The following is a 26,064-nucleotide window of genomic DNA, read 5'->3' as shown; positions in this document are numbered from 1 at the left end:
GTCAAGATGCTGCCCCTCCAAGTTTTACGACTTCTTCCAGTCCCTGCAGTTGAGGAATGTACATACTGATATCCTAAGTAGAAGCCCATTTGGAGGCTTGCTTAACCTAGAAGGTGTAAAATTGCACAAGGCAATTTTGACCACCCTCGTGCGATCCTGGATACCCAAGTCCAGGGCATTTAGAGTAGGCGGCATCGTAGTCCCCTTTGAGGTTAAGGATGTAGCATTAGCATTAGGTCTAAGCCTTAAAGGGGATAGAATAAGGATAGACTGGCATTCGACGGAAGAGGTCGAAGGTTGGAGGTTTGGCAGTCCAACGGCAAGATTCGCTGAGATTGCGAAGGTTATTAGGGCAGAGTCCATGTCGGACGAGATTTTATCGATCCAGGCGACAGTCAGACATGTCTTGCTACTCCTCTGCTGCTCTGTGCTTTTTGCACATGCCGACGCCACGGATCACAAGACGAAATCCTGCATTTTCCCCTACTTAGAAGCAGAGACCATCAGAAGAATTGGTTGGGCATACCCTGTCTATGACTTCCTCATAGAGTCATTGGATTCATATTCGAAGAAGGGGATGGGATATATCAACGGTTGTGCTATTCTGCTACAGGTAAAGAGTACATATAGTATGTACCATATAAGTGATATGTAAGTTAAATTTTTGTTCTCTAATCATCGTACGTCTTCATTCCAGGTGTGGCTATTCGAGCATACTACCCTGTGGGAACCTTCAGTTCCAGATGCGCGTCCACGCCTATTGAAGTGGACCTCGAGGATCGATACACGGATGAAGGAGCAGACAACCCTCATTACCCTGATCCGTGATAGGAAGCTAAAGAAGAAGGAGGTGAGACATAAAGCTTCTGTACTCCTCTAGGTCTCACTTATTCTAACCGAAATGAACTATTCGATTTCAGGTTGTGAAGTGCTTACTACCTATTCCTGAAGAAGAGAGTCTCTTATCCATCGTAGCAGATGATGTAGACAATCTCGACGATCCTCTTCTTCCTCGAGAAGAGGGACAGCGGCAGTCCGTCGTAGAAGATGATGTCTTAGATGTCGAGAATGTGTTGATCGGAAAACGTTCTACTCCGATATCAGTGGTAAGGAACATCACTCTCTTGCTTACATAGGGTCATTGTATTCAAGTTATCTAAATTTTCTTTAATCTTCGTAGGTTTATAAGAGAAAAGGTGTTGGAGACAATGATCGTCTCCAAGACATTCACATTTCTGAGGAAGAAACGATAGCGTCCCTGAGTCTACTGGTACGGTCTTTATAGTTCATTTTCAATAACTATATATTTCATATGTTATTAACTTCACATTTACGTTTTGCAGAGCAACGTAGCTGTTAAGAGAAGAAGATGGACAAAAAAAGAAACTGATAAGGAAAAGAATAAAGTGGATGGAGAAGAGAAGCCTATAAGCAGGGCTGAATTAAATTTCATAGTGGGGAGGTTAAGACAACTTGAAGATCAAGTGGCTGAGTTGGAAGATGAAGTAGCTGAGTTGAAGAGGAAGCTGGCTGAAGGGGACCAGGAGGCTGAAGGGGACCAGGAGGCTGAAGGGGAGCAGGAGGCCGAAGGCCAGGATGGAGATGAAGGAGTGGGGGAGGTGATGAAAGGAGGGGATGACCGACAGTTGGTCATCATTCCCAGCCAGGATACACCGGAGGTGGTTGAAGGTGAAGGTCCGGATGGAGGGGACGACCAGCAGTTGGTCATGTTTGGAAGCCAAGACCGACGAAAGGGAATAGAGCCGGTAGTAATTTCCATCCACGACACTCCAGTAAAACCTATGGGTCGGAAAGTTTGGAGTATTGAGAGAGTAGTGAAGCTGGGTTAAAGAAGGAAGAAAGCCTCTAAATACACTAGTTCGCCGTTTAGAGGTATTGGGCGTAAGAAGACGAACAATAAACAGACGGTGACAGAGCCGCAAAACCATCGGTTGCTCGGACCGCTTCTTGCACTTCCGAAAAGGTAAATTGGATTGAAGCTCTTCTGTAATATAGTTATCTACCCTTTGTAAATGCTAAACAATTCGGAGTTTTGCAGCCACCGAGTCATACAGATCAACAACGAGTACATGTGTGCGGAAGACTTGGTTATTCTTAACGACCCCGTAGCGTGGTTAACTTCTCCGGTAAGTGTTTTGGTTATTTTTTCTAATACTGACTTCTTTCAGTAGTGATATTCGTCTCTAATATCTATATGTTATCTTACGTAGCTTATGAACGTATACGGCGAGTATCTGAACGTCCGGGATGAACAGAATAGAAAACCTGGAGAAAGAGCCTGTGTTTCCATCAGCACCTACCTCTACGTAAGAATAAATCGTTTTTCATTCCCAAACTTTCATTTTATAATTTTTTAGGAAGCTTTGAATGTGTGTTGGTCACGAATCACTTTGCTTGTATTGCTTCTGTAGGATTGTATAACTGACAAGGGCTACGCCGGGCCCGACTCCGTTGAGAAGTACGTTTGCCGCTTGAATCAATGCCCGCCGGATACCCTAAAAAGAGTCCTCTTCCCGGTGCATGTCCCTCAACATTGGATTCTTCTGGTCCTTGATATGGTGGACGAAAAGTTCTACATCTACAACTCCTTGAAAGATGTTAAGTACTGGACAGAGGTTCGACCATTGGTGAGTTCGAGTCTCACCTTCCTTCGTTAAATTTGTAAGTATATAAAACTGTTACCCTGTAATGATTGTTTCATAGGTTCGATACCTGGAGGGGCTATACTTAGAAAAGTGGAAGGTGGACGTAAGTAAGTTTCTAGTGGAAGAACTTGACAAGAGGCCCATATAGAGAAACAGGTACTAAATTTCATTAGAATCAGGGGTTAGGAAACTTAAATTCATTGTGCCTCTTATTTGCGCTCCACGAGCTTGGTCGATGATGTCTTCTTCTTTTGCAGCAATGATTGTGGGTTGTTTGTGCTGAAGGAGATGGATTGCCTGGCACGTGATGTGCCGCCAAAGTTCAGTCAGGCAGAAATCACGGTCATGAGAAGACAACTACTGGAGGATTTTTTAGATGGCCGGTGTGGCACGACTGTCAACTTGTAGGGGCTGTGGTGGTGTTGTTGCAGGTCGACGCTCTCGAGACATATCATTTCGAAATTGTAATGTCTGTAAATTGTAATGTATTATGGTGATTGTCAGACCACTTATTCCATTTCTTCAGTTCCAAATTGTAATGTGTGTAAATTTGTCCATTGTGTAAGGATCAGACAATCTCTTCCATTTTCCAACTCCAATGCAGGTTCAAATCGAATGTAACTTTCATGACCTTGGCATCTAATAATTTGTTGGATTAGGATTTGATTGTTGCGCATGGTCATGAGTTCACATATGCTGCTTGCAGTGAGATACACTATTCGAAACAAATTCAATTTTTTTTGTTTTCATGGGGATAGGATGGATGGAAAAGGCTCCAAAATAATGGACATAATGGAGGTGGTCAAACAAATCCAACATAGCACAATAGGGTACATATGATATTTATGTTAGAAAAAAAAAATTTAGTACTGCTCGGAAGTCTGACATTTACTCGGAATTCCGCAGCAAAAAAAAAAAATTTCTCGGAATTCCGAGAATTATTTTCGGAATTCCGTAGAACGTATATGCAAATTTATGTGTTTTTCACAACCCTGGTCGGAATTCCGAGAGTTTCTTCTCGGAATTCCGCAGTAAACTTCGACTTTTTGGAAAATGCAAAATCTATGTGGTCGGAACTCCGAGAATTATGTAACTCCTTTTAAACCCTCGAACGTGGTTTTTTTTTCATTTCCCTCTTCTAATCTCCCTTCGTTTTCCGTTCTCTCTGAAAACCGTTTCCAAACCCTAACTCCATTAACCATTCTCCCTTACAATCCGTTCAAATCTAACCCTAATTTATCATCTTCATCCTCCACAACCCTATTTTTTACCCAAAAACCCATAAAATGCGTCATCCCTGCTAAAACCCCCAATTTCTCTTCCTATTCCTCAATTTCCTCCTCCTTTTGTCAATTTTCTTCCATTCACACTCCTTCTCCTTCCATTTTCTCTTCTTTTTCTTCCACATTCCTCATTTTCTTTGTCATCTCTTCCATTATAATCAATTTCTCTTCCATTTTCTTTCATAATCTCCATTTTCAGAAATCTAAGGTTTTCCATCTTCCGTTTTACCCTCCATTACAACTTCTCTTATTCCCTAACTGTTCTCAAGATGCCTCGAACCAAAAATGTCCAAATCAGAGGTTCTACCCAACGCCAGGACGATGAAGGACCATCGAGGAAGCGGTCTAAGAAAGCTGCGGCTCCGGCTCCCGAACCGGAGCTTATTCCAAATTCCTACTTCTCCTCTGCACAAGCGAAGAAGGCATGGCCGAAAATGGCTAATCGTGGTGTCCGCACCGGACGCTTCATAGAGCCCGACGTCCTCAAACACTTCGACCTTAAAGCTCGGTTTGACGCTCTTGGATGGACACAATTTCTTCATCTTGATGAGCTTATCTATCCTAGATTGGTACGTCTTTTCTATGCCAATCTCACAATCAGTCCTACGTACTTCGAAATTGAGTCTCGCGTCAAGAAAACAACGATTCGACTCAATTATCATGAACTTGCTGAGATGCTTGAGATTAGTCACAATGGTTTTGAGCATTACTTTTGGCCTGGAAATGGGATCCATTCACTTAATGATCTTGATCACGACACTGTGTACGGTCGGATTACCCGGAGTTATAGATCCAACATGATAGTGAAAGCCTCCCATCTCATTCCTGAAGCTAAGATGCTTCACAACTTCATGTTCAGCAACTTCACCCCTCGCGGGGGCATGACCGATGCTCTAAGGCCCTTAGAGGCCTACCTCATCTATTGTATTCTTGAGCGTCGCAAGGTTTGCCTACCCTATATCATCTTCCGTTTTATGTTCCAAACACTTAAGCGGTCCAGAGCCTCCTTGCCATATGGCATGCTCCTTACGTGTATCTTCCGCAACTTTGGCATTGCTCTAGATAGTGAGGCGACCATCATTCCTACCGCTCCATTTGATGATAAGTCTTTCCGACGCATGGCTCTAAACAAAGAAGTAGTTGAAGTTGCAGCTAGAGAAGAAGACGAAGAAGGAGAAGAAGAAGGAGAGGAAGAAGAAGAAGAAGAAGATGAAGAAAAAGAGGCTGATCAGGATACTGAGGCACCTGTGGCACCACGGGCATCTCAGGATTTCACCGCTATGTAGGAGGCCCTTCAGCTATCCATGGCTTCTCAGTTTGAGAAGCTCACTACTCACGTTGACAGGGAGATGACCAGTCGCTTCGAAACGCTCACTACTCACGTTGACACGGAGATGGCCAGTCGCTTCCAGGCGCTCAGTACTCACGTTGACACGGAGATGGGTAGTCGCTTTCAGACTCTTACTACACACATTGATGAACAGTGGACCACCTATTACCAGTACCTCTCCGGTGGTCAGTGGGGTCAGCAGCCTGCCAGTTCCTCATATCCTCCACCACCACCTCCAGAGCAGTAGATGGCTTCAGTTCTCCGATGATGATGGATACTTTTTTGCTCAGACGCTTTATATATACTGACATATGATGTATTAAGCTTATCTTCTTGGATGATAATTTGGATAATGTAGTTCGTATGCTGGCCAAGCACCTGATAGGTAGATTCTGTGATCAGTCGCTTTCAGGTTTTGACAATTGTAAGTGCTCCTTTGCTTCGTAAAAAAAAAATTCTCATTAATTATAGCACCCCATTACAGAAAACATACATGTACTCCAAAAAAACATACAATTATTCCAAAAAATGTTTATGAATTCCAAAAAATGCCGGGCCTGCAATTCATACTTACAGAAAAAACGGAGGCAGGCAGGATAGACCAGGCCTGCAATAAAATTTGCACGAATCGATTAACGCCAGCACGGGTTGTATCGAGGACTAGTAAAAAAAACATGTTAGATTGATCATACCTGTTCTCCATTGGTGCGGAAGGCCCGATTGGAGCCTCGTTTTGCTGACGATTTACGATGGGAGGATTCTTGCACGATCTCTTATTATGTCCAAGTTGCCCGCAGGTACCGCACTTATGATGCACTCCTCTTTCCAGTCCTCTCTCCACTCTGACTTTTTTTGGTCGCCCTGGCTGTCGTCTTACTTTTGGCGGCAATACCAACGGCAAAGTATGGGAAGGATCTGGCCATTGCGATCGATCTAACGTGGGATAAACTACTCCATCATAAGTCTTCCGATATGCATCGGCCAGATACCAATCCTGGCAGTAACAGTATGGATCTTGGTGGTTTAGTCCCATGGCTGCTATCGCATGCCCGCACGGAATTCCCATCGTTTGGAACATACGACACGTACATGTTTGCTTAGCTAAGTCCACCTGGTCAACGTGATACCTGGACGTTACTTGAAATTCGGTCCAACTACACTGCCACGGCGTATAGGCACCTGCTTCTTTACGTGCTTCCGCCAACCAGGATTCCGCTTTTGGTGTCAAACGAGTCGTCCATTTGCTACATGTCTTCTGATGGAACTGAAAGAAGTCGCAAACTTTCCATCTTGTGTGTTCGACAAGTGCTGCAATTGGCAACTCCCTTGCTCCCTTTAAAACGGCATTGAAGCACTCAGCTGCGTTAGTTGTCAACACATTATATCTGCATCCCTCAAAATACGCGCTCGCCCAATTTTCTTTAGGAATGTCCGATATCCATTGGTGTGCTCTTTTACTCTGACTTTTAATACTCTCCATCGCATCCTTAAAAGCACCCTCCCTTAGGGAATATGCAGCTGTCATAAAGAGTTTCCGGAGCTTTTCATTTTTAAAGGTTGAATGGAAGTTGGCACTGAGGTGATGGATGCAATAGCTATGGTGTGACCTGGGCAAAGCTTCAGTTACGGCTCTAGGCAACCCCTTCATCCGGTCCGACCCAATCGTGATGACATCTCGACCCTCTGAAATGAAATTATGACGGAACAAATGCAGAAACCATACCCAACTTTCATACGTCTCAGCCTCGACTACTGCAAATGCTAGCGGGAATAACCCACCGTTGCCGTCTATCCCAGTTGCGGCTAGTAGAGTCCCCCTGTACTTCCCCCGCAAATGGGTCCCGTCAATTAGGGCGAGGGGCCTAACTATTCGGTTGAATGCAAGTATGCTAGGGCCAAATGACCAAAATAAACGGGCGAAAGTATCATCCCCTCTTGGCCGTAACTCTCGGGATCGGCACAACCGTATTATTGTGCCATGATTCCTTCTTACCAACTCCTCAGTATACGCAGGCAGGATGCGGTAAGACGCCTCGGCATTTCCGCACTTAATTTCGTGTATAAGCTCCTTCGCCATGTGGGCTTTTCGATAGGACAATGTTATACCCCACTGGACCTTGATGTACTCTCTTATCAAAGTAGCCTTGACGTCTTCTGGCCAGGGGAATAAGGCTACACAATTTTCAGCAGCCCATTTTGCAGTGGCCATGGGATGATCGTTCCCTTTCACTGTGCCTGAGCATGTGTGTTGGGGGATAAATGTTTTTACCTTAACATAATCTGTGTAAGTGGTCCCTGTGATACGCCACGGGCAACTACGCTCCTTGCATCTAACGCCATACTTTGTGGGATTTTTCTCCTGTGGGACAAACACAAAATGATGCTGGATTGCATAGTCTTTGACTTTCTTTTCAAAGACTTTAAGATTTGGGAACATTGCCCCAACCGTGAACTCCTCAAGTCGCACAATCTCATTTACTTCATCAGCCCCTACAACCATTTCATCTGCTTCCATCGGCTGCCTTTCATACATATTTCCCAAAGCATTGCCTAGATAATTAGTAGGTTCATCCTGCTCATCACCCATGTCCTCACTGTCACTGAAGTCTTCTTCATCATCACCAAAGTCATCATCATCGTTATTACTGCCATCGTTCGGTCTAATCAATTCATTAGCATGAACATCACCTCCAAAATTCCTAGACAACTCCTCCTCGTATTGGCTTGGGTGGGTTGTCTCAAACTCGGTCTCAGTGGTGTCGGTCTCGTTAAAATTGGGATCATCAAAATCCTGATTCAAGTCCACTTCATAGCTGCACATCGGGTAGCAATTAGAGATAAAATATTCGATTCATAAATGAAAGGAAGGAATATGAATAGCACTCAACAATTGATCTCTACTATAATTTACCGATGTATGTTATGACTACTGCTATGTCTTCTTTTTTTTCCTTCTCGAGCAACGACCGATGGACTCGGTAATGCAGGGACAAAATTAATTTTCGGCCTCGAAGCGTCTGCAAATGAGGTAGGGATCGTTGCGACACCAACATTCCGGTAAGAAATATGATCTTCATAAACTTCACTTAAGTTGGCGTGACATCTGCGCAAAGGTGAGTAACAATAAAGGGAAGGCAATTTCACAAATGGATTGTAAACAATCAACTATTTTACCTATCACTCGTATATCTATCACCACATCTTCCTTCATCAAGAGGATCTCCACACCGATACAGCAGACCGACATCCGTAGGGTGAGGAGAATTGTTTCCTCCAAAATTGTACTCTTTAGTTACATACAAGCTCAGAGAATTAATAACCGTACTATCAAAAAGCATCATCACCAGATCAAGGTCGTTATCATCTCGAATATCGTATAAGATGATCTGATATGGGTCTAAAATATATCGACACTTGATGGATAAAGAAACATTACTTCGATTAGTCCCAATTTTCCTGTGAATTAGAGTGTCAAATTCTCTAAATTTTATTTTCTGACCCACAATTAATGGCAACTTCTTCCCTCCTACGTATTCAAATGATACCGCATCCTTTACAAAGCCGTCGACGTGTAAGATAAAAGAAGCTCTTCGTTCTACTGTTCTCCTGTTTACACAAAATTAAACCATTGTCAAAATAACAAATTAAAAAAAAAACCATTCCAATTAACAAGTAAAGCACCCATTTTTGAATTATGCACAACTTCAACCATTGCTAAGTCTCCATAAAACAACATAAACCACTACTAAGACCTACTAAGTCATGACAAGGAAATATGAACCACTACTTACCCCATATAAAGCACTTAGAAATACTATAAACCACTGTTAAGCCAATATAAACCACTGTTAAGCCAATATAAACCACTTATAAACACTTTAAACCAATGGTTATCCTAAATAAACAACTTATAAACACTCTAAAACCACTGGTCTATATAAACTACTTATAAACACTCTAAACCACTGATAGGGTTATATAAAGCAGTTGTAAAAACTCTAAACCACCGATAAACCTATATAAACCACTTATAAACAGTATAAACTACTTCTTACCATGTATAAACCATCTATAAACACTCTAAACCACTGATAAGCCTATATAAACCACTTATAAACAGTCTAAACCACTGATAGGCCTATATAAACCACTGTTTACTTTATATAAAGCAGTTGTAAAAACTCTAAACCACTGATAAACCTATAAAAACCACTTTTAAACAGTATAAACTACTTCTTACCCTGTATAAACCATGTATAAACACTCTAAACCACTGATAAGCCTATATAAACCACTTATAAACAGTCTAAACCACTCATAGACTTATATAAACCACTGTTTACCTTATATAAAGCAGTTGTAAAAACTCTAAACCACTGATAAACCTATATAAACCACTTATAAATACTATAAACTACTTCTTACCTTGTATAAACCATGTATAAACATTCTAAACCACTGATAAGCCTACATAAACCAGTTATAAACAGTCTAAACCACTGATAAGCTTATATAAACCACTGTTTACCCTATATAAACAAGTTGTAAAAACTCTAAACCACTGATAAACCTATATAAACCACTTATAAACAGTATAAACTACTTCTTACCCTGTATAAACCATGTATAAACACTCTAAACCACTGATAAGCCTACATAAACCACTTATAAACAGTCTAAACCACTGATAGGCTTATACAAACTACTGATAGGCTTATATAAACCACTGTTTACCTTATATAAAGCAGTTGTAAAAACTCTAAACCACTGATAAACCTATATAAACCACTTATAAACACTATAAACTACTTCTTACCCTGTATAAACCATCTATAAACACTCTAAACCACTGATAAGCCTATATAAACCACTTATAAACAGTCTAAACCACTGATAGGCCTATATAAACCACTGTTTACCTTATATAAACCAGTTGTAAAAACTTAAACCACTGATAAACCTATATAAACCACTTATAAACAGTATAAAATACTTCTTACCCTGTATAAACCATGTATAAGTACTTTAAACCACTGATAAGCCTACATAAACCACTTATAAACAGTCTAAACCACTGATAGGCTTATATAAACCACTGTTTACCCTATATAAACCAGTTGTAAACACTCTAAACTACTGATAAGCCTATATAAACCACTTATAAACACTATAAACTACTTCTTACCCTGTATAAATCATTTATAAACATTTTAAACCATTGTTAATCCTTATAAACCAATTATAAACACTCTAAACAACTGGTAACCCTTAATAAACCACTACTTACGATTATAAACCACTACGGAGGAATCTTACCCAAAGAACCTATATAAACCACTTATAAACACCCACTTGAGTACTGGTTTATGGTAGTGAAATACTGGTTTAACTTAAGAAATTAGTGGATTACAGTAAAATAACAACGATTATAAAGTGTTTAAAGTAATTTAAATAAGATTAAATAGTGATTGAAGGCTTTCTGCAATTGAAGACAGTAGTTTAACATGAAAAACTTTCATTCAAGTTTATAAACATGCCTTATAATGGAAAGAGAAGGGAGAGGGGTACCTTTCCATTCAATGGAAGCTTTCTGCAATGGAATGGTGGTTTCTAGTGAACATTTTTAAGATTTCCAAATCTACTAACGTTTTTTTTCAATATTTGTTGAAAATGGAAGCGTTGTGCAATGCAATGAAGGGTTAGGAAGGCTTTCACATCTAAAATGAGGTTTTTAGCATTAGAATGGAGCTTTTGGCATCTAACAATGGAGGTTTTTGGGTTTCAAAAATGGAGGTTTTTGGGTTTTTCATACGTACGTTTTTTTGGTAGGTGGGAGGAAGAAGAAGAAGAGGGAAAAAGGTGGGTTTTGGGATTTGTTTTCTCCTAAATGTAATCATTTCAAATAGGTGATTTGATAGGGGGAGAGAGAGAGAGAGTCAAGGGCATTTTAGTCATATGCACTCTTGATTGGTGATATAGAAAACAGCCCTCTTGAAATGTCATAGTCAGAAGAAACCCCTTCTATTTGGTCATTTTCCCTATTATTAATGTTTGAGAATCGTTTCATCCTCTCCACGTGACTGTTGGAGAGAGAAATGTTACACTCATTAAAGGGAAGTCTAATCAGATCAACAGTCACATTCTTCTCTATAAAAGAGAGAAGGCAGCACTGTTTGTACAGATTTACAAAATCTATCTTACTTTACGGAAACAAGACTTTCTCCTTAACTTTTTTTCTTCATCTTCCTTCTCATTCCGTTCCATATTTGAGCACGGTTTCAAGGTGATTCAAAGTCGACTAGTGAACGAGTGCACATGGACTAGAGCTTATTTGGGCCGTTTTACCTCAGAGCATCGATTCGTAAATCCTGGTTGCACCATAAGGGGCAAATACGATTCTTAAGAAGAGTGACCATGTGACACGACTCAACCTTCCTCCATCATCAATAATCTGATTTTCGCAAAAGGTTTTTCTTCAAAAATAATAATTGCAATTTGGTTTCACAGTTTCATTATCATTCTTGAATTTTAATAGTACATAATTTTTGGGTTCGAGTAACACCGAATTCTGGTCTGACTAGTGAGATGTCAGTTTGGCCAAGCTATTACTAGCAAAAACATTGCATTTGTAGGAAAAGGTTATAATGCCAATGGATTGTTTATATTCAATGTACTTGAAATCATGAATGAAAAAACTTCATCTTTTTCTGCTTAAATAATTGAGTCTTTTAGCATATGGGATAGTAGATTAGGTCACAGAAGTGCACCATATATTAAAAGACTATGTAACTTAGGTTTGATAAATAAATATATTCTACCTAATAATGAAAAGTGTGAAATTTGTATTAAGGCAAAATTTACAAAGAAACCCTACTTTAGTGTCGAAGTAAAATTTTAATTATTAGAACTTATACATTGTGATTTAGGAGACTTTAAATCACTTGAATATAGAGGATAAAAAAGATATTACATAACCTTTATAGATGACTACTCTAGATATACTAAAGTTTATCTACATAGAACCAAAGATAAAGCCGACCAAGCCTTTATAAAATACAAGAATGAAGTGGAAAATCAATTAGACAAAAGAATAAAAAGACTTAGGACACATAGAGAAGCTGAATACTTTATATCTAAGTTCTGTGATGATAATGGTATAATCAAGCTCTATGTAAACCTCAATCAAATGGTATAGCAAAACGGATAAGCTGAACCTTAAAGGATATGTTCATTGCTATATTGATAAGCTCCGGTTTACTCTTGAACTTGTTGATAAGTTCCGGTTTACTCTAGAACTTATGGGGGAAAACGCTCATAATGGCATGTTAGTTATATAATTGAATATCTCTTAATAAGAAGTGTCATATACTATATGAATTGTGGCATAAGAAAATGCCTAGTTTGACTCATTTGTAATCCTTAAATGAGAGAGAAGGTAACATTGGGGTTAGCACTCTTTTGTATTATCGAACTAGGCATTATACCTTCTCTCAACAGTCACATTCTTCTATATAAATGAGAAAGAAGGTAGCACTCTTTTTACAGATTTACAGATTTATATTTTTACAGATTTACAAATTTATAGAACCTATCGTTACTTTATAGAAATAGAACTTTCTCCTTAAAAAAATTTCCTTCATCTTCCTCCTCCTTTTCGTTCCGTATCTAAGCACAATTTCAAGGTGATTCGAAGCAGATCAGTCAGCGAGTGTAAGTGGACTTGAGCATTTTTGGATTGTTTTCTCTTGGAACATCGATTCGCATATCCTGATTGCACTGTAGGGGGCAGATACGATTCTTAAGGAGAGCGATCATGCAGCACGACTCAGCCTTCCTTCCTCCATCATCAACAATCTGATTTTCACGAAGGGCTTTTCGTCAAAAACAATATATGCAATCTGATCTTACAGTTTCATTATCATTCTGAAATTTTTAACAGTATATAATTCTTGGGTTCAAGTAACACCAAATTCTAGTTCGACTAACCTGATTTGGTTCGAGTTGCACCTATTTGGATTTCACCAATTCCTAGTTCCAGTTGCACCAATTTGGGTTCAAGTAAGCCACGGATCCGTCTCTATTTTCATCATTATGTTTTCCAATTCTTTAGGGGATTCTTATTATCAATTCATCCAACTGTTTTCACTTTATTTTCACACAAACCCAGTAATCTCATGCTTGAAAGTCACGTGTATTGTGTACCCACGACTGTTAGTTGGCCTTTTCCTCTTTTTCTCTACTGAGATTCTGACTTTTTTCATAAGCTTCCCAAGTAGTACCCGAGCCTCCCAAGGTGTTCAAATTCATTACGTAAGAAGATAAAGTAGCTTACTTGGTCCTATTTGGACCACATGAAAAACATTTTTCAGAAAAAAAGAATTCTACTAAAATTTTTGTCTTCGCAACTAAGAAGGAGATAATATGGTTATGGTTTATTTAGAGTGATAGAAATAAAACTTGAAGTGTGGTGTTCCAATTTACCGTTTTCATGTGTGTAATCCAACGGTAGAAAAGTAAGAAATATTAGAAATATTTTCTTTTCCTAAAAAGTGCGGCAATCCAAGTAGAACTTTGGCCCTGTTTGGTTTGCAAGAAAAACATTTCTGATGGAAAAAAAATTTCCCTAGAAAATTTCTTTCCAAAATTTAGAGGGGAATGGTATGACTTAGGCGTGCAACTTGGGTCGGGCTCAACCCGAACCCGACAGGTTCAACCCGATTTTGGCTCGGTTTGGTTGGGTTGGGTATAGGGTTGGGAAAAGCCAACCCAATTTTATTTCTAGTTGGGTTAGGGTTGAGGCCTTTGGCAACCCCACCCGACCTGAACCCGACCTCTGTCATCTAGTTTTCTTATGTTTTTTCTAGGATTATGCTCTTTTTTTCCTTGTATTTTTCTATTTGGCTCGTGATGAACCTGAATCCAACATGACTCAACCCAACCCGATTGGGTTGGGTTGGGTATAGGGTTGGGAAAAGCCAACCCAATTTTATTTCTAGTTGGGTTAGGGTTGAGGCCTTTGGCAACCCCACCCGACCTCCTTTGGCAACCCCACCCGACCTGAACCCGACCTCTGTCATCTAGTTTTCTTATGTTTTTTCTAGGATTATGCTCTTTTTTTCCTTGTATTTTTCTATTTGGCTCGTGATGAACCTGAATCCAACATGACTCAACCCAACCCGATTTGGAAGCGGGTTGGGTTAGGGTTGACCATCCTCAACCCGAGGCTCAGGTTGGGCTGGGTTAAGGTTTAGAGAATGCTATCTCGGGTTGCGTTAGGGTTGGCCTCAAACCGAGCCAAGTTGCACCCCTAGTATGACTGGTTAATTTAGAGAGATATTGTCATATATTGAAGGTCCCTCTAAGTAAAAATTGAATAGGGTTAGTTGAACTTATCTTTTCAAGTATACAAAAAAAGGACCTTTTAGAAATATTTTTCTTTCCAAACTTTCCTAGAAACTTCTTGGAATCGAAACATGACCTAACCTGTTTGGATTGCAGAAATTTTCAGGAAAAGTTTGGAAAGAAAAATATTTCTAAACTTTCTTACTTGTTTACTTAGGCCCTATTTGGATTGCAGGAAAAACATTTTTGATGGGAAAAAATTTCTTGTGAAATTTATTTCTTTCGACAGTTTAGAGGGAAATTATATGATTATGGTTAATTCTGACGGATATTATCATAAAATCTATGTCTCTTTAAAAAAAAGTTTGAATAGGGTTGGCTCCAATTATCTTTTTAGCGTGTGAAAAAAGAAGGAAATTTTCCTTTCCAAACTTTTCCACAAAATTCTTGCCATCCAAACAGGGTCCTAAAAACATAAAATCTAATCAGTTTTTACTTAGAGGGACCATCAATTTATGATAATATCGCTCTACATTAATCATAATCATATCATTTCCATCTAAAAGTTTCCAAGAAAAAAATTTCCAATGGAAAATATTTTCTGGCAATCCAAACAGGGTTAATTGAAGACAAATTCAACAGCATAAAGGTATTCCTTATTACGGAAATTATATGATGGTGGTAGGGACGAACATGAAGGCTCCCCGGCAGTTTTTTCTCTGACCCATGGAAGACATTATTGCATCCACAGCTTCAGCATCTATACATAGAGAAAAGTCTTTGCAATAAACAAACCTAAAGCCTAATAACAAAGATAGTGTAAACACTACTATTTCTCTCCTTCTCTCCATGGAAGTCCAGTTCCCCTTCTCCCCTCTGCTTCTTACTTTCTTATTCAAAACTATCACTGATGTGCATTTATTGCTCTTTGACTTCTACATTTTTAAGTTGGGAAATGATATTTTCACCCCCTTTTCATCTTCGCCCATGGTTTCAAATTTCGGTTTAGGAATGCGTTTCTGTCCTCACCGAAACTGAAATTTCGGCCCAAATCGGACAAAACTATTAAAATTAATATTTTATTCCATACCAAATTTCGGCTGAAATTTCAATAGTTTCGGTCAAGATTTGGGCTAAGCATTAAATAATTAAAAAAAATTGAGATTTTTTGGGAATTTCCTTAAATTTCAGACGAAATTTTGAGATTTCTGTCAAAATAAAGTAACGCTTCGGGTATCCTCAATTTCGGTTTCGTGGTTGACCGAAATCCAAATTTTGGTTCTTAAATTTCGGATTTCGGTCGAAATTTAAAACCATGCGCTTGGCCACACCCATTCTAGCTTATTTAGAACTACTCTTTTTACACTAGAAGAGGGTGTGGGCCGTGTGGCCGAAGGGTTACTCTTTTAAGTTATTTTATATGTGCAATTTGGTGAAGGCAACCAATAAGGGCGCCCAGTCTAGTATTCATATCCATAAAAATAGGGAAATGATATCATTGCTTTGGCGCATCTTAAAAAACAATGGAGTGCTGAAATCATTTCCCTAAAAAAATCTCCCTTTTGTGGACAGAAGTGAAGTCTAACGGCCAGCCGTGAAGGCCAGACGTGGACTTTACCCAAGACATTATTGCATCCCCGAAGAGAGTGGAAACACCGGTATTTGTCTCCTTCTATCCATGGAAGTCCAGTTCCCCTCCTTTCCTCTCCTCCTTACTTTTTTACTCTTCTTGTTCATGGTTTTGAAGGTAGGAAAGAGGTTAAAGACCCAAAACCCAGCTCCAAAATTGCCTCCAGGGCCATGGAAGCTACCCTTTATTGGAAATATTCACAACTTATTAGGCTCACTTCCACATCACTCTCTAAGAGACTTCGCCAAGAAGCATGGCCCTCTTATGCACCTCAAACTTGGCCAAATCTCTACTTTAGTAATCTCTTCTCCTGAATTTGCTAGAGAGATTATGAAGATCCATGATCAGAATTTTGCACAAAGACCAGAGCTTCTTATGGTACAGATCTCTTCTTATGGATGTACAGACATTACCTTTGCTCCTTATGGAGATTACTGGAGACAACTCAGAAAGATCTGTGTTTTAGAACTCTTGAGTGCAAAGCGAGTTCAATCATATCACCAAGACAGGGAAGAAGAGGTAATGTGAAACAACCAATTACTCCAAAAGCTTATGTTGTTTGAGTTGGTGTTATTTAATAATTTATAATTCAACACTCCCGGCCTGCCGGCCATACACGTGCGTGAATTTCTAATATCAAGGAGATGTTGGGTTTTGAACCTAGCTCTGATATCATGTGAAACACAAAAACTCCAAAAGATTAAGCTGTTAGAGTTGGTGTCATTTAATCTTATACTTCAACGCTCCCTCTCAAATATAGCCCCTCATTTTTGGGTTAGCTGTACACGTGGCTCATGTGGCCCCTCTTTTTTGGTTTTAGCACTACACGTGGATTTTTAATATCAAGTAGTTATTGAATTTTGAACCCAAGACCAGATACCATGTAAAACAACCAATTACTCCAAAAGCTTAAGCTGTTAGAGTTGGTGTCATTTAATCATTTATACTTCAACATTATTTGATCATTTATACTTCAACAGGTATCCAATCTCATCCGTTCAATTTCATCGGCGAATCGATCGACGATTAATCTCACCCAACTGCTCATCTCATTGACCAACAACATAACTTCAAGGGCCACCTTCAGTAACAAGTGTAGAGACCAGGAAAATTTCTTATCAACTGTGAAGGAAACATTGGAATTTGCAGTGGGTTTCAACGTGGCAGATTTGTTTCCATCTTTGAAATTCTTGAGTGTAATTAGTGGAACAAAGATTAGGTTACAGAGGATTCATCATAAGTTTGATAGGATCTTGGATAACATCATCAAAGATCACAAAGAGAAGATGAAGAATAATAATAAGGAAGATGACGAAGTGGAGGACTTAGTTGATGTTCTTCTAAGAATTCAAGAGCATGGCAGCCTTGAATTTCCTCTCACAACTAACAACATAAAAGCTGTCATCTTGGTATGTATGCCTTTTAATTTACTAGGCAATGTGATCTTTCAAATGAATGAACCTTAAAGGTTTTTGTTGTTCTTGTCTTGTTTTACTTTTGCTTCTGTTCCTTTCATAAAGTGAAAATGATGGGGGAAATAGGAAACAAAAGGAAAAGTTGGAAATTAAAATTAAATATTATACTTGCATTTAGAACAAGAAATACAAAAAAGCATTTAACAAAGAAAATATAATATGCAGACATAAATAGAAATTAAAAATAAAAGTAGAGATCAAAAATAAACTTGAAATTCATGCAGCGTAAAAGAAATTGAATAAGAAAAGAATAAAAATAACAACGATCCCAACATGTAACTCAGCACTCATCCATTGAGGTTTGAGCTAGATCCAAAACATATATTGTATCAGCGGGAATCCATTGTTTTCCTTGTTTCTCCTAGTTAGTCTCTAGGGTTAGTTCAAAGAATTTGGATCACTTAAGATCCTTTGTTCCCACTTTCTTTTAGTTATTGTCTCTAGGGATAGAGTTGGTGCATTGTGCTCTTGATTGTAATATCATTTTTAATACACTGATAGAGATCCTGCCAAACCCCAAATTACCTCTAAAAAAAAACCATTGAACAAGAAAAGAATAAAAATAAAAGTAAAAATAAAATCAACACATTCTCAAAAAAAAATTAATGAACACCTCTGTTGTATAAAGATTTTACCATTGATACAGCCTATATAGATTAAAGAATTGCTTGGTTGTTTTAACTCGGTGTATTTATTTCCTTTATAGAGCATGTTCGCGGCGGGGACTGAGACTTCATCAACTGTAATGGAATGGGCTATGGCAGAGCTGATGAAGAACCCTAGAGTGATGGAGAAAGCACAGGCAGAGGTGAGAAAGGTTGTCAAAGGAAAAGAGAAGATAACAGAGAGTGAAGTTTCTGAACTGAGCTACATAAAACTAGTTATAAAAGAGACAATGAGATTGTGTCCTCCTCTACCATTGTTAATTCCTAGAGAATCAATTGGTAAGTGTGAAATAGATGGTTATGAAATACCCAAGAAGACAAGAGTTCTTGTGAATGCATGGGCAATGGCAAGAGATCCAATGCACTGGGAAAACCCTGAGGATTTTGAACCGGAGAGGTTTTTTGGTAAATCTATTGATTTCATGGGGCAAAATTTTGAATTTATCCCATTTGGTGCAGGGAGGAGGTGGTGCCCTGGTATGTTGTTTGGACTAGCTACGATTGAGTTTACCCTTGCAAACCTTCTGTATCACTTTGATTGGAAACTTCCTTATGGGATGAAAGCTGAGGATTTGGACATGAGTGAGGCCTTTGGCTTAACTCTAGCAAGAGAAAGTAACATAAACTTAATTGCTGAGCCTTATTTTCCCATTGCCTGCTGAGTTTTAGCTTGTTTTTTAAGGAGAAATAAAGGATTATGGTGTGTGAAATTCATGTGATTGTGGATAGTTTATGTGAATTAGAAACAGAGTAATAACTTCCAAGTTTTGTATAAAAAGACATGTGAGTTCTATTGTGTTTTTCCATATGGCCATGTTTAGCAACCAGCAATTTTTTTTTTATGGAATTTAGCTTACCCAACTTACCCAATGGGAGGAAGGGAAGGAGGGAATGAGTGAGGAGAGGAATAAAAAATGCTGAAAATAAGGGGGAAAATAGTCCACTAAAGATAATATTCCATAGAGAAAATTTTCATGATTGCCAAACATGGCCAATATATCTTGAGGGGTTTTTACATGGTGGCCATGATTGTAGCTACACATGTAACCAAAAAGTAGTGTAGCTGTGTAGGGCACACATAATTAGATGATCTAAACCAGTTATTTGTTCGTCCCCAGAATGCAGGTAGCTCGTGACTCAAAAATCTTTCCAATGGGATCCTAACCCTCCAATTTGTGGACATTTTTATACCTGTCCGTCCATTTTACAACAAATATATTGAATGGTTAGGATAATCTAGGGGAGAAGATTTTTTGGACGCGGCCGATTGCGACTAGTGAGTGGATTTTAGGGTTTTAGTTTTCAACGAGAGGGAGGAAAAGGAGATTTCATTTGTTTGATTCGATCCATTTCGAATTATATTTTTTTAGTTTTGTTATGTTAGATGTTATATACAGAAAATATCCATCATGCTTACCTTATTTGTAAAAATATTTGTTAAAATATAAAGGATGTTTCTTTTCACTAAATATCAAAATATATTAAGGGCACGTTTTGCTACCATGAATCTTCATGATAAATCAGGGGTTTTTTAAGTGGAGATGAGGGTGAAGTGGCTAAAAATCAGGAAACAAAAAACAGAAATCCAGTGTCTCCTGTGATGAGAAGCCGCAAAAAAATCAGGAAATGGTCGATCGGATTTTGAGCAGAGTTTTTTGTTTATTTTGCCACTTCTCATCACCAGAGACACTGGTTTGGTTCCTGTTTTTAGCCACTTCAACCCCCCCCCCCCCCCCCCCCCCCCCACCACGCGCGCACACACATTATTTATCATGAAAAAACATTCATGGTAGCCAAACGTGCCCTAAGATTTGGTATAGTTGGATACATTTTTGTTACATTGTCTAAGCCCAGTCGGATTAAGATTTGTTTCTGTACCACATGAGAAACTCCAAGGGACCCACATCATATGTCCATGTCCCACACATTTTGAGTGGGATCTGAAAGCCCTGTTTGGATTGTAAGAACTTTGTAGAAGAGTTTGGAAAGGAAATATGCTCAACCAACATCAGTATATAATCATTAATGTGGGACCTACACATCTTCCCCATTAGATCAAAGTCATGCTATGATGGATCTAGCATAGATTTCTTCTTCTGAACGAGACAACTAGACATACCGACATTGACAACTCTTTGAATGATAAACGACAAGATAGGTTAGCGCAACTATAAAAACATGGCTGTGCAGATACCATTCCCCTCCCAAAAAATGCTCCCCTAAGCCAATTAAAAAGAATAGACTAGGTGAGTTAGTCCACTTATTAAAACATGGTAGTGCCAACACAAAAGCCCTAGATAATTTTTATTGGAAAAAGAGAACTACAATTCTCTGTTAATAATCTACTCAAATGCTATGTTTTTACTCAGTTTTTCACATTTGGGACAACTTTGATTCTCTCCGACACCAAAACCCAAACTTCTAATATTCAAAACCTCTCATACCACATAATCATACCAAGAAGTATGATCCATAGTAAAACTAGGCTGCTTATCTGACTTGATCAGATTCTCCTTTCCTCCAACCAACTTCGCCGGATTTCCGACCACCGTCGTTCCCGGAGAAACTTCCTTCACGACCACTGAACCCGCCCCGATCTTCGATCCTTCTCCGACCCTCACATTACCCAGTACATGAGTCCCCGCTCCGATCAAAACCCCATCTCCGATCTTCGGATGCCGATCGCCGGACACTTTTCCGGTGCCCCCCAACGTTACATTATGTAAAATCGAAACATAGTCTCCGATCACCGCCGTCTCTCCGATAACAACACCAGTCGCATGATCCAATAAAATTCCGTGCCCAATTTTCGCTCCCGGATGGATATCAACGGCGAAAACTTCCGAAACTCTGTTTTGGATCACAAATGCTAGTACTTTCCGGCCTCCACACCACAATTTGTGGGCTACTCTGTGGGCTTGGCAAGCTAAAAAGCCTTTGTAATTGAGTAAGCAATGTACTAGACTAACACAAGCTGGGTCTCTATCTTTCGCCGCCTTGAGATCCTCTCTGATTGCTCTCCTAATCTCTTGATCATTGTTAAATACTCCGGAAAAAACGTCAGAGAGAATATTACTAGGAAGAGTTTGGTTGCTCAATTTACCTGTTGAAACATAAATGATTCAATAACACCAACTCTTAACAAATTAAGCTTTTGGCCATTACCTCAAAGCAAGTGATCTTGTGTTTAAAACCCAACAACTCCTTGATATTAAAAATCCAAGTGAACCACACATGAGGGGTTGTGTTGAAATCAAGGTTTTAAATTTCGGTTTCGGTGTCGGTTTCGGTCTTTCGGTTTCGGGCTGAAATTTCTGCTGAAATCATGTAAAAATATAATTATGATTTCGCTTTTATTTTAAAATCGACCGAAATTTCGGCGATTTCAGTGAAAATTTTGGCTATTTCGGTGAATATTTCATAAATTTTAGTGGGAATTATAACATTTCGGTGGATTTTTTAAAAACTTTCGGTGGAAATTTTGTAAAAAAAAGGCTAAAAACGAAATTTCATATTTCAGAATTTCGGTGAAATTTCGCCAAAATCTTGTAAAGAAACGACTTAATGTAAATTTCGTTTCTGTCATAGCCGAAATCGAAATATTCCGGCTGAAACGTTTCTTTTCGGCCGAAATTTAAAACCATGGTTGAAATATAAATAATTAAATGACACCAACTTTAACAACTTAAGCTTTTGGAGTAATTGGTTGTTTTACATGGTATAGGGTTATTGCCTAGTAACAAGATGATCATGTGTTCAAAACCCAATAACTCCTTGATATTAAGGCCATGTGGCCACAATTTGTTTTGATAAATTAGTGTCTCCAAGTGGTGAGAGAGGCGTAGGCAGGTGGAAGAAGCAGAGAGATTTGAGAGGACATGATTGAGATGAGGGTGAGAAGCAGCTAAAAATCATGAAAAAGTCTGTCCTATTTTGAGTAGAGTTTTCTGTTTCCTGAATTTTAGTCACTTCTCACCACTTAGAGACAGTAGTTTCCTGATTATTTTTCTTGATTTTTAGCCACTTCACCCGCCCTACCCCTTTCTCACCACTTGGAGACACTAGTTTATCGCACAAAAAATTCATGGTAGCCAAACGTGCCCTAAAAATCCAGGTGAGGGGTGTTGAAATATAATTAATTAGAGGATCATTTTCCCACATGAGCCGAAAAATATCTGAAATTTCTGATGAGGCAGACCTTACAATAAGGTTACCCAAAAGGCGCTCTGTAATAAAAAAAAAAAGGGAAACCAAAAGTCGAAAATGCTCCTAAGCCCTTTTACCTTGTTTCATCTCTCATTATCAAGGTCTAACCTTATCAAGTTTAACCCAGGGTTATCAAGTTTAATCAAGGATTGTCAACGTCTAACCCGGGTTTTTGAGCCTAACCCGCGTTATCAATGTCTAACCCGGAGTTATCAAATCTAATCATGGATTATTAAGGTCTAACCCAGGGTTATCAAGGTCTGTGTTATCAAGTCTAATACGGGGGTCGGACCTTGATAACCCTGGGGTTAGACTTGATAACACACACCCCCCACCCCCCCCACCCCGATGGACAACCCATGGTTTAGACCTTGATAACTCCGGGTTAGACCATGATAATAACCTCAGGTTAGACTTGACAATGAGAGATGAAACAGGTGAAACAAGGTAAAAAGGCCGGGCTTAGGGGAATTTTCAACTTTTGATTTCTCTTTTTTTTAGTAGAGAACGCATTTTCTCTAACCTTATTTTAAGGTCTGTCTCATCAGAAATTTCAGATATTTTTTTTGGTTCCCTAGGAAAAAGATCCATCATTAAATAACCCCAACTTTAACAACTTAAGCTCCTAGAGTAATTGGTTGTTTTATAGAGCTATTGCCTAGTACCTAGATGATCTTGTGTAAGGGTGTCAATTTTGGCTCGGGCTCGGCAGCTCGGCTTGAATCCTTAACGAGCCGAGCCGAGCCCGAGCTAGGCCAGGCTCGGCTCGTTAAAGATTTAATATATTTAAATATATATTATATATTAATTTATATACTAAAAGGGCTGTCCAGGGAGTGAAAGGGGAGGCAAAATATGTCACTTCTTTTTTGGTACCCCATTTGTTACTTAGACCACCCTCCCGTGGTGTAGAAAGAGTAGTCACATTACACTAGATAGGGCTGTCCAGGGAAGATGAGGGGTGTGAATATATCATTGACCATAGTATAACCCAAGCTCGGTAAGGGTCGCTAGCCTGGCCTAGCCGAGCCCGAGCCGAACTTTTGAGCTTAACGACCGAGCTGGGCCAATCTCGGCTCGGCTCGTTTACACCCCTAATCTTGTGTTCAAAACCGAAAACTCCTTGATATTAAAAATTCAAGAGGGGAAATGCTAAAAGCTTAAGCTTAAACTTTTAGAGTAATTGGTTGTTTTACATTACCTGCTAAGTGGTTCGCCAGCGCGCTTTCCAAAGAATCGTGAAACAAGATTGAAGATAAATAGTAGTTTCCCAACATGGGCTCTTGTTGGACGTCGGATCGAGCCTCTTCGCGCAATCTTGGCCACAGATCTTCAACTGAGTCTATAGAATTCTTGTGGTTCTGACTAATGGGCACAGAGTTGGCTAGATCGGAGAAACTCCGATGAGTGAATCTGATGTAATTGTAGAGCGAATTATTGATTTGGGGGCGACCCAAATTAGAAGAGAGTGGGTTTTTCAACGTTAAAAAGATCGAATTGTCGATGAAATCCGCCATTGTTAGCGAGGTTGAGCGACTGTATCTTGATCGGACGGCTCTCGATAATCGGAATAGGGAATTAGACATGGCTGGAAAATGTGATGAAGATTTGAGATTGGAATTTGAGGTTGAAGTTGGGTTGTGAAGAAGGAGGAAAAAAAGGGTGTATAAGCTTAAGAAGATAGACTTCATGGGGAAAACATTTTATTTTGGAAAGTGATATATTTATCCCCCTTTTCTTCCTCAGGAACACTACCTTTTTAGTTAAAAACAATGCAGTTGTGTGGTCCAGGGAAGAAAGTGGAATAAATATGTAGTTGCCTCTTTTAACTTTTGAATTTACTGACGTAACGTATGGTGTAACGACAGTACGCAAATAATTGTGAGTGGTAAAATAGTGGGTCCCACATCGAAGCTTTACACATGGACTTCCCGTGTACGAATTGACCTCTAGAAAATTAATACACTGAGTTTTGGTCTATGCGCTCCTTATGGCCCAAGAAAGAGAGGGAGGTTTCCGATATTTATAGACCTCAGTAAACTCGTATCAACTACTCGCAGAAATTATAGGTCTTGATTCTTCAGCTAATTCACTGATTGAGTTCAAGGAATGATCAATGTCTGGCGATACTAATTCTTCATTAAATGCATCCATTTTATCTTCAAATTCTTGGTACTCGCAGAAATTATAGAACGCATTCGGGTCAAGACTATAACGCGCTATCCGGATTCCCCTACCTCAACACGCTCGCTTGGCAAAAGCGACCCGTGCCCGCGGGTCGACCCGTCAAAATCTAACCCGCGGGTGACCCAACCCGCAAAAACACGGGTCGGGTCGGGTCGGGTCAACCCGCGGGCACTCGCATTTTTACCGTATTTTTTAATTTTTTTTTTTGAGAATGTTATCACCACTACTGTTTTTTATTAGGGAACTCCTCACTTTATAAAAAGTACGGTATGGCCCGCACCATAGGATTATCCAAAACGTCCATTAGATGGGCCATAGCCTGAATAGGTTATGCCCCAAAATTATTTCCATTAGTTGATTCTAACCCTCCGATCTATAGAGGGTTAGGATCAACCCTCTAACATTCAGATTGGAGGGTTAGGATCATCCTATGGAAATGATTTTTAGAGCATAACCTATTTAGGCTATGGCCCATCTAATGGACGGTTTGGATCATCCTATGGTGTGGCCCATACCATACTTGTAATAAAGTAAGAGTGCGCTCATAAGAAAACAGTAGTGTTGATAACATTTCCTTCTGTTTTTTATTTTATAACAATTTGCTACCAAACTTCTCCTATGGCAACTTATCGGCATGTGGCCATCGGGTGCAAAGATGCGCACATGGCAAATGTTACTAGCAAACAAAAAAAAAGTAATCATTACACCAAAAAAGTAAAATAGCTAAAGTTATAAAGTTTTAAATGAAAAATTACCTAGAAAGGGTTATAAAGTTGTAAAATTATGAATAAAATACCAATAAAATATAGAAAGTTATGACAATTACCGAAAAAACAGATGCGGTCAAATCAGGAGAATTATTACAATCCCCATATTTGCGGGTGACCCGCGGGTTGACCCGGCCCACCCGCAGGCAGCGCGAGTCACCTAAATTCTGACCCGCAAAAATGCGGGTCATTTCCTCACCCGACCCATGGACCCGCACCCGCATCACCCGCGGGTTGACCTGGCCCGACCCACCCGTTTGCCAGGTCTAGATATTTATAATGACTATGTGGGGCCTACGAACATGTGCAAAGGATCTTATTATTATCTAATTGTAGTTAATGAAATTATTTACTAGATCAAAAAAAATCTCCAATTTTTTTAGAAGAGGAATTATAGACTGAAGGGAGCCCTTGCAAAAAAGAGATGAAAGAGCTCTCCTATTGGCTGCACATCACCATCAAATAATGTGATGTGCGGTGATGTGCAGCCAATAGGAGAGCCCTTTCACCTCT

The 26,064-nt window shown here is 39.3% G+C and overlaps 4 protein-coding genes across 4 annotated transcripts; 3 read left to right on the top strand and 1 right to left on the bottom strand.

The window, feature by feature from the left end:
- On the top strand, positions 1 to 1,136 carry LOC143850163 (uncharacterized). The gene is made up of 3 exons (XM_077359443.1): positions 1 to 613; positions 698 to 850; positions 921 to 1,136. The coding sequence occupies exons 1-3, from the start codon at positions 362 to 364 to the stop codon at positions 1,134 to 1,136; spliced, it is 621 nt and encodes a 206-aa protein (XP_077215558.1). The 5' UTR covers positions 1 to 361.
- A 722-nt stretch (positions 1,137 to 1,858) lies between these two features.
- On the top strand, positions 1,859 to 2,814 carry LOC143850162 (uncharacterized). The gene is made up of 5 exons (XM_077359441.1): positions 1,859 to 1,984; positions 2,060 to 2,147; positions 2,232 to 2,327; positions 2,433 to 2,648; positions 2,725 to 2,814. Exons 2-5 carry the CDS (start codon positions 2,091 to 2,093, stop codon positions 2,812 to 2,814), a joined length of 459 nt encoding a protein of 152 aa, XP_077215556.1. The 5' UTR covers positions 1,859 to 1,984; positions 2,060 to 2,090.
- Positions 2,815 to 16,161: 13,347 nt separating this feature from the next.
- Positions 16,162 to 19,195, top strand: LOC143851876 (desmethyl-deoxy-podophyllotoxin synthase-like). The gene is made up of 3 exons (XM_077361376.1): positions 16,162 to 16,770; positions 17,232 to 17,660; positions 18,433 to 19,195. Exons 1-3 carry the CDS (start codon positions 16,300 to 16,302, stop codon positions 19,051 to 19,053), a joined length of 1,521 nt encoding a protein of 506 aa, XP_077217491.1. The 5' UTR covers positions 16,162 to 16,299; the 3' UTR covers positions 19,054 to 19,195.
- Positions 19,196 to 20,668: 1,473 nt separating this feature from the next.
- Positions 20,669 to 24,286, bottom strand: LOC143851127 (serine acetyltransferase 1, chloroplastic-like). The gene is made up of 2 exons (XM_077360453.1): positions 23,799 to 24,286; positions 20,669 to 21,494 (listed from the first exon to the last, which is right to left on the bottom strand). The coding sequence occupies exons 1-2, from the start codon at positions 24,181 to 24,183 to the stop codon at positions 20,830 to 20,832; spliced, it is 1,050 nt and encodes a 349-aa protein (XP_077216568.1). The 5' UTR covers positions 24,184 to 24,286; the 3' UTR covers positions 20,669 to 20,829.
- Between the last annotated feature and the right edge of the window lie 1,778 nt (positions 24,287 to 26,064).

This window comes from Tasmannia lanceolata, unplaced genomic scaffold, assembly GCF_043159265.1.
Source record: "Tasmannia lanceolata isolate RefF3 unplaced genomic scaffold, GAP_Taslan_0.1 ptg000018l, whole genome shotgun sequence".
Taxonomy (NCBI): domain Eukaryota; kingdom Viridiplantae; phylum Streptophyta; class Magnoliopsida; order Canellales; family Winteraceae; genus Tasmannia; species Tasmannia lanceolata.
This window is presented reverse-complemented; position numbering and strand designations above follow the sequence as displayed.

Excerpts from the sequence above, each read along its gene's own strand:
- LOC143850162 (XM_077359441.1), top strand. The coding sequence starts at position 2,091 with ATGTGTGCGGAAGACTTGGTTATTCTTAACGACCCCGTAGCGTGGTTA. Across the intron at positions 2,148-2,231 it reads TAGCGTGGTTAACTTCTCCG|CTTATGAACGTATACGGCGA; the intron begins GTAAGTGTTTTG and ends TATCTTACGTAG. Across the intron at positions 2,328-2,432 it reads CCATCAGCACCTACCTCTAC|GATTGTATAACTGACAAGGG; the intron begins GTAAGAATAAAT and ends TTGCTTCTGTAG.
- LOC143850163 (XM_077359443.1), top strand. The coding sequence starts at position 362 with ATGTCGGACGAGATTTTATCGATCCAGGCGACAGTCAGACATGTCTTG. Across the intron at positions 614-697 it reads GTTGTGCTATTCTGCTACAG|GTGTGGCTATTCGAGCATAC; the intron begins GTAAAGAGTACA and ends TCTTCATTCCAG. Across the intron at positions 851-920 it reads GGAAGCTAAAGAAGAAGGAG|GTTGTGAAGTGCTTACTACC; the intron begins GTGAGACATAAA and ends ATTCGATTTCAG.
- LOC143851127 (XM_077360453.1), bottom strand. The coding sequence starts at position 24,183 with ATGTCTAATTCCCTATTCCGATTATCGAGAGCCGTCCGATCAAGATAC. Across the intron at positions 21,495-23,798 it reads GCTGGCGAACCACTTAGCAG|GTAAATTGAGCAACCAAACT; the intron begins GTAATGTAAAAC and ends ATGTTTCAACAG.
- LOC143851876 (XM_077361376.1), top strand. The coding sequence starts at position 16,300 with ATGGAAGTCCAGTTCCCCTCCTTTCCTCTCCTCCTTACTTTTTTACTC. Across the intron at positions 16,771-17,231 it reads ACCAAGACAGGGAAGAAGAG|GTATCCAATCTCATCCGTTC; the intron begins GTAATGTGAAAC and ends ATACTTCAACAG. Across the intron at positions 17,661-18,432 it reads ACATAAAAGCTGTCATCTTG|AGCATGTTCGCGGCGGGGAC; the intron begins GTATGTATGCCT and ends TTTCCTTTATAG.